The sequence below is a fragment of the Bos indicus x Bos taurus genome, chromosome 8 (assembly GCF_003369695.1).
Source record: "Bos indicus x Bos taurus breed Angus x Brahman F1 hybrid chromosome 8, Bos_hybrid_MaternalHap_v2.0, whole genome shotgun sequence".
NCBI classification, from domain to species: Eukaryota; Metazoa; Chordata; class Mammalia; order Artiodactyla; family Bovidae; genus Bos; species Bos indicus x Bos taurus.
The window spans coordinates 58,895,848-58,906,558 of record NC_040083.1 but is presented as its reverse complement, the minus strand read 5'-3'; the positions used below and the strand labels follow the sequence as shown (position 1 = coordinate 58,906,558).

General features: G+C 47.0%; 1 protein-coding gene across 1 annotated transcript; it reads left to right on the top strand.

Annotated features, from left to right (window-relative positions):
- The first annotated feature begins 4,029 nt into the window (after window positions 1–4,029).
- On the top strand, window positions 4,030–10,095 carry LOC113897149 (protein FAM205A-like). Its single transcript, XM_027549546.1, has 4 exons — window positions 4,030–4,170; window positions 4,832–4,877; window positions 5,141–5,201; window positions 6,162–10,095. The coding sequence occupies exons 1-4, from the start codon at window positions 4,030–4,032 to the stop codon at window positions 9,910–9,912; spliced, it is 3,999 nt and encodes a 1,332-aa protein (XP_027405347.1). The 3' UTR covers window positions 9,913–10,095.
- The last annotated feature ends 616 nt before the right edge of the window (window positions 10,096–10,711 follow it).

The following is a 10,711-nucleotide window of genomic DNA, read 5'->3' as shown; positions in this document are numbered from 1 at the left end:
TGAAGGCCCAAAGAAGAAGCTAAAGTGAGATTCTTTGGGAGACTGAGACACTTAAATGTAGCCATGTGTATGAGGGAATTGAAAAAGCCATAAATATGTCCAGCCAAGACACCTGTTTAGAAGAGACCCGAGAAGACCTTAAACTTTTCCACTGAGCTGATCGCTAGGCTAACAGCATGCCCAGCTAATGAGAGGACTACTCCAGCATAGAGCCAATCTGCGAAGACTGAGAGAGGTAGCTATTTTTACAGATGCCCAACCTTCAACAAAAAAGTCACAAAGGATACCGATAAATAGGAGATCATGGCCTATTTAAAGGAAGAAAATAAACTGTTAAAAACTATCCCTGAAGAAGCACAGGCATTAATTAGATTTACTAAATAAAGACATTAAAACAGCTCTCTGAAATATGCTGAAGGAAACTAAATGAAAACACAGGTAAAGAACTAAAGGAAATAAGAAATATATGAACAAAATGAGAATGTCAACAAAGAGAAATAAAAAGAAACTAGAAATTCTAGAGCTAAAAAATACAGTAAGTGGATGGAAAGATTCCCTAGAGGGATTTAACAGCAGATTTATGCAGGCAGAAGAAAGGAACAGCAGACTTAAAGATAGGAGATTTGAAATTATCAAGTTTAAGGAGCAAAAAAAGGGAATGTTTTCCCTCTAAGATCGGTAACAAGGCAAATATGTCTGCTCTCACCACTTCTTGTCAGCATTATACTGAATGTTCTAGTCAGTGCAATAATGGAGAAATAAAAGGCATTCAGGTTGGAAAAGAAGATGTAGAATTGTCAGATATTATCATCAATTTGGAAAATTCTAAAGAATTTACAAAACATAGCTACTACAACTAATAAGTGAATTTAGCAAGATTGAAACATAGAAGATAAATATTCAATTTCTATTTCTATATACAAACAACAAACATTAGAAATTGAAATAAAAAACAATATCACTTTGAATAACATCATAGATTTGACATAGGGATAAATTCACAAAATATGTACAAGACTTGTACAAAGAAACTAAAAAATTTCTAGGAGAAAATAAAAATACCCTAAAAAAATGGAGAGATGTACCATTTCTGTGAATTGAAAGACAATATTGTTAAGATATCAATTCACTTGTAGGAATTTTTCTTACATATATACCCATATGTATATACAAGGATTTATATATATGAGATTTTTATTCCGTGCAAAAGGTCCCTTGAACTGTGGTGTTGGAGAAGACTCCTGAGAGTCCCTTGGACTGCAAGGAGATCCAACCAGTCCATTCTGAAGGAGATCAGCCCTGGGATTTCTTTGGAAGGAATGATGCTAAAGCTGAAACTCCAGTACTTTGGCCACCTCATGCGAAGAGCTGACTCATTGGAAAAGACTCTGATGCTGGGAGGGATTGGGGGCAGGAGGAGAAGGGGACGACAGAGGATGAGATGGCTGGATGGCATCACTGACTCGATGGACGTGAGTCTGAGTGAACTTCGGGAGTTGGTGATGGACAGGGAGGCCTGGCGTGCTGCGATTCATGGGGTCGCAAAGAGTCGGACACGACTGAGCGACTGAACTGAACTGAACTGAAGTAAATATCCATGAATAGAGAACTGAAGGTGACTTGTGTTATATCAAGGAAGACATGACAGCCATTTTAAAAAGTGACATGCACAAGATATATTTAATTATCAAATTAAATAAGAGAGAAAACTGTCTATACTATTGTTCTTAGAGAAATACATGCAAATCCATTTGGTTTTGACTATATTAGACTAGTTAAGAAAGATACACAGGAATCTGATAGAAATGACTGTCTCAAGGGAAGAAAAATGGGAGATGAGAGATTGAGAAGAAAACATATTTTATACATACCTTATTCTGCCTATTGAATTTTGTACCATGCATACTGAAGTGTGAAAGTCGCTCAGTTGTGCTGACTCTTTGAGACCCCATGGACTATACAGTCTGCGGAATTCTCCAGGCCAGAATACTGGAGTGGGTAGCCTTTCCCTTCTCCAGGGGTCTTCCCAACCCAGGGATCGAACCCAGGTCTCCCACATTGCAGGTGGATTCTTTACCAGCTGAGCCACAAGGGAAGCCCACCATGTATATGTATGTCTACTTACAAAAAACAGAACAAAACAATCTCAGTGATTGAAATCAGTTAAATGCATTGATCCTTTATCAAGAGGCCCAACTTCTCCAATCTTTATCCCACAAGTCCTCCCCAGTCTGCCCACCTATGCCTCTGCTAGAAATGGACCACATTTCTAACTGCCAGATGTGCTAGTCGCCCATTCCTCAGTGTTCTGCGTTTGTTAGCAAGTTTCTCTCCCACCTAGAATACACTCCTTTTGCCTGTAGCCTGCACTTTTAGACCTAACTCTTACGTTAATCTATCCAGGAGCCCTCTCTAACCACGCTAATCCTCACTGTGCTTTCTCTCCTCTGGAATGGGATGTTTGTGACCTGGGCCTCACAAGTGAGTGTATGATCCCGTATGTTTTGGATTGTTGGCTCTTGCTTTGTGTGATGTCTTATGTTGGAAAATAGGCTGTCTGGATAGCAGAAAGGCAGCATGACTCAAATGTCTTTGTACTCTTAACACTGCTTTGCTTAGGGCTGAGCATAGATTGAGGGCTCACCAGTCTTCAGTTGGGAGAAGGAAATGGCAACCCACTCCAGAATTCTTGCCTGGAGAGTCCTGTGGACAGAGGAGCCTGGAGGGCTGCTGCCCATAGGGTCGCACAGAGTCGGACATCACTGAAGTGACTTAGCCTGCATGTATGCATTGGAGAAGGAAATGGCAACCCACTCCAGTATTCTTGCCTGGAGAATCCCAGGGACAGAGGAGCCTGGTTGGGCTGCTATCTATGGGGTTGCATAGAGTTGGATACGACTGAAACGATTTAGCAGCAGCAACAGCAGTCTTCAGTTGGGTGAAAGATTAGATACTGGAGGAAGGACCAAGGAGTATCTTCAGAGATTTTGAGCTCAAGGATTTTTGGCTGTGAGACCACTGTCACCAGGGAAAGATTTTTTTCCTCAAAGAAACTTAAAAATTAGAGTGTTAGAGAAATATGACAATATCCACAGAGGTCAGGTAAGTAACATAAATGTGTAAATAAATGGTCAGCACATAGGAGTGATGGGCCCTGGTGATGAATTAGAAAACAACTGGCTTGCTTAAAGTTTTAAAAAATTCTAGTTAAAAAACAAGCAAACAAACAAAATTCCTTTAGGCAAACAGCAGACATCCAGAATAGATGAGTAGATCTAACCACAATCAGCAACTACTTTATGACTTTAAGTCAGAAGTGGTCACTGACACATCTCTGCAGGTACACACCTCTGCAGGTACACATCTCTGCAGGTACGCATCTCTGTGAGAAGACAGAATTCTGTAACATAGTTAAAAACAGCTCTAGAAAACTAACTCTTAAAAGAGATGCACAAGGAAATCTCATTAATATGTCTCAATGGAAGGCAATGTTTACAGTCTCTTCTCACTCATCCGCAAGCTTGAGGCCACACAGTCTGGGAGGTATTCCTTTCTGATTCCCACAATGTCGTTTTAAAGATGCTACCACTTTTACCTGTCCCTGCCACTTCAGCCATGGTCCCTTCATACACCTCTGATTTCCCATCACCCACTGCCTGTAACATCAAAGCTCTCCATTTCCAAGCCATAACCAGACTGGCCATCAGGCTGGTGGAGGGTATGGAGAGTGAAGACAGAGTGGGACCACAGACACTGCCTGTGAGTGGCACCTTCATTCCTTACAACCAGACCCCCTCATCTGCAGACGGAATTACCACATGGACTTCCTAGACAGGTGAAGCTCTCTGACACCATACCTACCTTGTGGAACAGAAGGGCTTTGTGATGCAGTCTGGTGGCTTGGTTCCGTCATCTGTGAGGTTGGAGACAGCAATGTGTAGCAAGCATTGGAAGTCAGTAGGTGCCAGGACTCTGAATGCCTACATTCATAGGGATGGTTGGTCTCCTCGTGATTATGAGGTTTAGACCATGATGAGCCAGACTTTTGTTCTCTGGGATTTGGGGTATCCCCTATATACCTATGGCTCCATCTTCATTATTATTCTAATCATCTGGCAAGTGAAAAAGAGTTACCATGGATTAACGGAACATAAAAGGAGCTGCTGCCGGGTAGGGAAACACTATGACCAGGACTGAACTAGTTAAGCCTTAGATAAGATGCGTTAAGCTCCCAGTGTCTTTCCTTTTATCCTTCCTCTCAACCTGTCTACCTCCCCACCCATATTATTATTTTTTTTTTACCATCCATTAGTTACTCTTATATGGTATTTCTCTTCTCAGCGCCTAGAAATCATTTCTTACCAGACCATCCCTGCAGTATATTCTAATTGAAAAATCAAGAACATCTCTATCTGGCTTGGGTTGAGACTTAGATGAAATGGATTGTGCCTCACTGGATCTTAGAAGACTTCCCTTTATGGGAGATTTTTCTGGTTTGTGGTCCATTAAGGCATTTGTAAATTGAAGTCCTTTGGTTATTAAATCTACACAACTTTATTCTGTTCCACCCTTTCTCTTGTTCCATTATAAGCTTGATACAGAACTTCTCTTAGGAAATAAATGGGAGGTGTGGAGGACAGAAGAGCCTCAAAATGAATCAGAAATAAGACAAATATTGAGACAAAAAAAAATGAGTATGAAAAGTTAGGAAATTAAGTAAAATACAGGTAAATTAAAAAGGATTAGGTAATCTATATTAGCTTTGTCTTGGTTTGGACGTGAAAAAGAAAATGGTGTCCCAACTTCACACTCCAACTCTTTTGTCTTTAAGCGTCACCGAAAAGTCAGACAAAGGGCTAGAGATGCAGCATCAAGAGGTAAAGTCCTAGTCTCTGCCCTGACTTCCCTCCCCTGGGGGTGAGGTTCCCATGGACCCTGTCCCCCAGTGACCCTTAGTGCCAGGTACCAGGTGCTCTAACTGCTGAAGGCTCCAATCCCCAAGTTGACAGATTCTCCCAGAAGACTTTTATGGGGGTGGGGTAGGGGTCTGCAGTCTCCTGTCGTTCAAGGCTTTTAGATTCCTGTAGGATGTCCCTGAATCCCCTTCTGTTCTGTGTAACACTGTCTCCTGGTTTCTCAGCTAGGAGACATTCCTGGAAAGAAGCTGACAAGCTGTGGGAGCTGCTCTCAGTCATGCGAAGGTGATCTCTTGCTCTTTGCAGTCTCCCACCTCCTAGTATGGCCTGTGGTAATTTCTGTGTTTGGCCTGCGGCAGGGTTGGGCAGAAGGAGAATGGCTGAGAGGGAGCCAGACACATGGAGCCTGGAGCCCTGGGTGAGAGTTGGTGGAGGAGAGGGTGGGGTCAGACGTCTCAGTGGAGAGGGGTCTTCCAGCTGTGCTCTGGGCTAGGCTCACAAAGGTGCTGGAAGTCAGGATTTGACAGAATTTAATGATGTGGGTTTTCTCCCAACCATGAGACAAGTTACCCAGTCAGGAGAGTGGATAGTTAAGTGCATAAACAAGTCATCGTTTTCATATTCTCTTTACAGCCGCTGCCTTTCAAGGGCAGACCCCTGGACCCTGCTGACATTACCTCCTCTGGTTCTGTCTTCAGGAAGGCCAGTTCCTGGGACAACCCTCAGGGAGGAGCTTGTCATATTATCCCCTTCTTAAGAGCTCTGCAGAATGAGGAATTGGCTCTTAAGAGATGTGTACATCTAATCCCCAGAATGCAGAGCTCCCACAGGACTTCCGTGGCCCCAAGCGAGGCTGACTCCAGGTTCTACCTGGTGATATCTCTGGTGCTGCCCCATCAGCTAACCATTGGCTCCCCCACCTGCCTGGTTCCCTTCTCCTAATTCAGCTTCTCAGCACAGGTCAGCAGAGAGCTCACCCGCCTCCCAGTTTCTCAAGGCCCTGTATTTCCATCCGTTGTCTGAGACCTTGCCCAACAAGCTCCAGGCTCTCAGCCCAGCCCACTACAGCTTGCCAAATGGCATTTCCCTAGGAAGAAAAGTAGACACTTAAACACCCAGTGGTTGCAGGCCCCAGAGTTTACTGGACTAGGGGAGGGCAGGCCCAGGGCCACACACTGGCCAAGAGTAACAAACAGTAACAAACTGTCCATCAGTAACATACATTTGCTATGTTTCCCTTCCCAGCCAGGGCTGGCTACCTCAGGAGGGGAATGTGCGGCAGATCCTGTGTGCAGATCCCTGCTGCCAAACCTGCAACACCATGGCTCTGGAGATTCAGCAGTTGTTGGGTGAGAACACCCTGATCTCCCCCACTTCAGGGGATACCTCTCAGGGCTCTTCTTGCCAAGAGGTTTTGTCCATGTCTAATGTGACTTTTGAGCAGAGTCTGGAGCATCGTTCCCCACACTCCAAAGACCTTTCACTTCCATCTGCAACCCTCACAGTGTCACAGAAATCCTTAGTCCAGTCAGTGGCCCAGTCACCTGGTGCAGCCGGCATCCATGATTACTGGGCTGAACATCTCAAGCTAAGGCAGGGATTCCAAGTGCTAGAGGGTCCCTCAGGGACTGAGGAGCCTAGAATTTCAGTGAATCTGCAGGAGATGATGCAGAGCAACCTCAGCCTCATCTGTGGGAACCAAGTCCAGCAGCCCTTAAATCCCCAGGTCTCTCTGCTGACCCTGAAACAAGAAATTACTACCCTGACACATCCAGTGGCCTTGCCGATGGTCACTGTCCTCCCTGCCCACCTGCCGTTCCTGAGTCCTGAAGTCCTGAGACTTCTTGAGGTCCATGTGAAAAAATGGACGCATTTCCAGAGGTGGGGGCTCCCCAGGCGTGTAGAAGAGTCCCTGAGGCAGCTGATGCCAAAGCCGCCACTATTTTACCAAACTGTATATAAGCAACCAGTTTCTTTCATCCACAATAATACTTCTCGTTTCTCTGTTGAGAAATTTGGGACCATTTCATACCAGAACTGGGGTTCAGGTATGGCTGGCCAGCCTACCCAGGCCTTCTGGGTTTCTGAATGGTGCATTACAGATCCAGAACAAAGACGCCTCTACCAGCAAATTCCCAACCATAAGGCTTTAGCCTTGCCCTCTTCAGCCGTTAAAGAATTAAGTGGCCTCTATCTAATGTCTGGGCAACAGGCTAGTGACTCAGTGGGCCCCGTGCAGCCAAAATACAGCCAGCTATTCTGTGGCCTGCCTTCTCTGCACAGTGAGTCGCTGGTTGACACCTTCTTGGCTTCTCAAGGCCTCTCCAACGATGAGAGCATGTCCAAGCCCCACTTGAAGGATCCCTTTCTCTTCAAGGAACTCTCCTTCTTCCCTTTGCTGCCTAAAACTCCAACCCAGTCAACTCCACTCTCTTCTCTGTCTTCACAAGATTGTGTTGCTCCGTCTGCTCACCAACAAGCTCACATCAATGTCCCATTTCTGACTCTGGACGAGTGTGAAGCCTTGGAGTGGCACCTGCTGCAGAGGCAGCTCCAGCTTCAGTGGGACTTGCCAGATGTTTTCCAGAGAGATCAACATGTCCAGAGCCCCGTGGAGTGTAAGCCTGGTGACAAAGCCCAGTCTTCTGAGACTCTGAAAACTTTCTGGCCGGGGAAGCATGTCTCAGTCCTCACAAGGGAGCTACTCTTCCCGCAGCACACCAGGAGGGTGCTGGAATACCACCTCCAGAGACAGCTGATTCACCACCGCTGGGGCCTGCCCCAGAAGATCCAGCAGTCCATTCAGTTGCTCCTGTCCCCCACTAATCAGCAGACTATATCCTGGAGCAGCACAGCCCTAGACAGTGTGAATGGCCCCCAGCCTACATCTCTGGAGGCCACTGGAGCTGATGACCCATTCTCACCTATTGTGGACGCATTGTCAGTCCCCATGCCACACTTATTTGACCAGGCCAAGGCAATATTGCGGGGCCATATCGACTCCAAATGTGGACAAATTCACCAGGGCAACATCCCTGCCTGTGTATATAGTTCTTGGGAGTGCATAATTCCTGGGGGCCTAGAAGTGACTCCCTTCAGCTGCATCCTGGAAAGCAAGCCCCTGGAACTCCAGGCAGCAGCTGACCAGGACCTTCAACAGGAAGTTATACCCGGGATGCCAGTGGTCCTTGATCAGCAGCAACAGGTCTCACCAAAAGCTGTCACTGAACATCCTAAGCTGCCCGGAGTCCTGTCAGAGGCAGCCATTGAGAAACTGGAGATAACTTTACGGCACAAGTATCTGGCCTTCTTGTCAGGGCTGCCTGCTCTTTATTGTGTGGCTCTCTCCAGGGCCATGGCCCCAGCAACCACGTCAATCACATCCCCAGCTATGATCACAGAGATGGTGCCTGAGTCTGTTGAATTCTCAACAGAACCTCTGACTCAAGTGACCTCGCCTGAAGAGCAGGGTCCAAGTCCTGGGCCAGGCTTTCAAGAGGCCAGTGAGGCTCTTTCAAACACTGCAGAAGAATTCCAGGTTGATGCGCAGGTGAAAGGAGTAGTTGAGATGCTGCCTATAGAAAGCCAAACAGAGCCTGAGAGGCCCTCTTCACTTGGGGAGCACATCTTGGCCAAAATGAATTTCCATCTGAGAAAGAAGATCCTAGAGGCACAAATTGGAATTCCCTTAAAGGCAAGAGAGTCCAGGGAACAAGTTGTAGGAACGTCAGAGGATGTATGTACACAGGAGTCTCTTGAGAGTTTAAACAACCAAGGACAACCACTGCTCCAGGAACTCCCCATCCCACCAGATGTGCCATGTGCCCCAGACCCAGAGTGGCTCCACCTCAAAGAACAGCTGGCCACTGAGTCAAAGGCGGTGCACCAGAAACAGAAGCAACCCAGTTCCAGCATAGTACCCCATAGTTCTGTCCACTGGGCTTCCAGTATCTTAGTCAGTGGGGACATGACAGAGGCCCAGGTGCTTTGTGTTCAGCTGGAGGCCAGTGTGAACAACCCCAGTCTGGAGGAGCCTTGGAGCCCTGAGCCCCGGAGCCCTGAGCTCCATAGTCCTGACAAGAGCAAGGACTCAGCCCAAGTCCCTACACTGGCAGAAAAGAGAGAGGAGCCAGGCAAACCCAGATTGGCTGGGGACCATGGAGAAGGTGATGCTGGGTTCACACTCTCCTCCACAAGAGAAAAAAGCCACTCTGTTGAAGGCCAGAGGCCAGAAGGGATACTTCTGAATAGGACACCCCGCAGCCCCTGGCAACGGAGACATCGCTTTCACCTTGATGCTTCCTGTCAACATAGTCCTCGGCATCACCCTCAGCCTAAACTCCCAGAGCTACCTCCTGGAGTCCCTAGGGGGAAGGATTCTCAGAAGAAGGACCTGCAAGACAGTCAAGCCAAGCTCAGTGTTATCCTCAAACCAGCAAGGGTTCCCGAGAATGCCCAGCCTGTGGTGCCCCAAGCATCACGAGGCCAGCCTTTCCTGGGCCAGCTCAATGTGGGTAAGCCATTGGAGGGCCAAGCTTTACAAGGTCAGGTCTTTCCGAGGCAGGTAGTTCAAGGCCATACTCACAAGAGGCCCAGCCTTCCAGAATATGGCCTGATAAATAAGATGAAATCTCTTCTGCACTGTATTACACCCAAGACAAAAGGCAAAGGGCATGAGGCATCCATGTCCTCTGCATCTGAGAAAGTGGCCAGCACCAGAAAAGAAAATGTGGAAAAAAACTTGGCTCCAGCCAAAAGTCCCAAGGGACGAACTAAGACAGAGAAGACAAGAGGGGACCCCAAGGCCCAGTTTCCACCCCCTGAGAAGCAGATGAGCCTGGCTTTCATGGATGTTACCCACTCCCCAGGCAGTAAGCTCCGGCACCACTCCCGCTCCCATCAGCTCCACTTGGCCTCAGTCCTGGGTGCCCCCCGCCACTGTCCTCGGCACTGTCCTCGAGTGGCTTGTGCCACCCAACCAAAGAACCCACCCTAACTCTCAGCTCTCACCTCTCACCTCAGAAGGAAACTCTAGTCTGCTCAAGAAGACCCAACACAGTCAGAAGACTTTGTCGTCTCCCCAGTGTCTGCATCCCTTGAGGAGGACTGCTCCTGTCATTTTTATTAATGTGCAGGTGGGCAGAATACCACCCCAATACACTTTATATATCTCTAAGCAGAGAGTTGTATGTCTGCTGCTTTTCTCCACCATGGTGTGCTCAGGGAAGGCATAATGGAGGTAAATGTCCTTCCTATCTAGGGAAGGAGCTTTAACCCACTCTTAAGCTGGGACAGCATTCCACACCCACCCCCCAACCCCCCGCCGCAACCCCAAACCCCCTGGACTGTGGATAAAAGGGACTTGAGCAGAGAAGGAAGGCCCTTGTCTAAGATACATTGAAGTTAAAGGTCAGACTTGAATTTGATTAATATCATGGTGTCCTTGGCCCAGAGAAGCAATGTGGAGGGCAGTACTGTCAAGAACGAGTGGCCAGGAATTTTTTGCCCCAGGCAAAATTCACTGATGACTTCTATATGTATGTCACAATCTGGAAGGGAGATATTTAGGAGAGTGCCAGTGTTCCAATCTTGAGGAGGTGCTTTGTATTATCAATAGCATATAGATAATATGATAAATACCAAAAACAAATGATAGAATCTCCCCTTCTGCTCCTGTCGGTTATGTTAGATCTTTCTGGAGAACTCACCTGGGAGGCGGCTGTAGTTCTCTTGCCTGTATCCCACCTCCTCTGTCTATCAGCTGCGTGGAATAAGTGACACTGGGAATGAACATC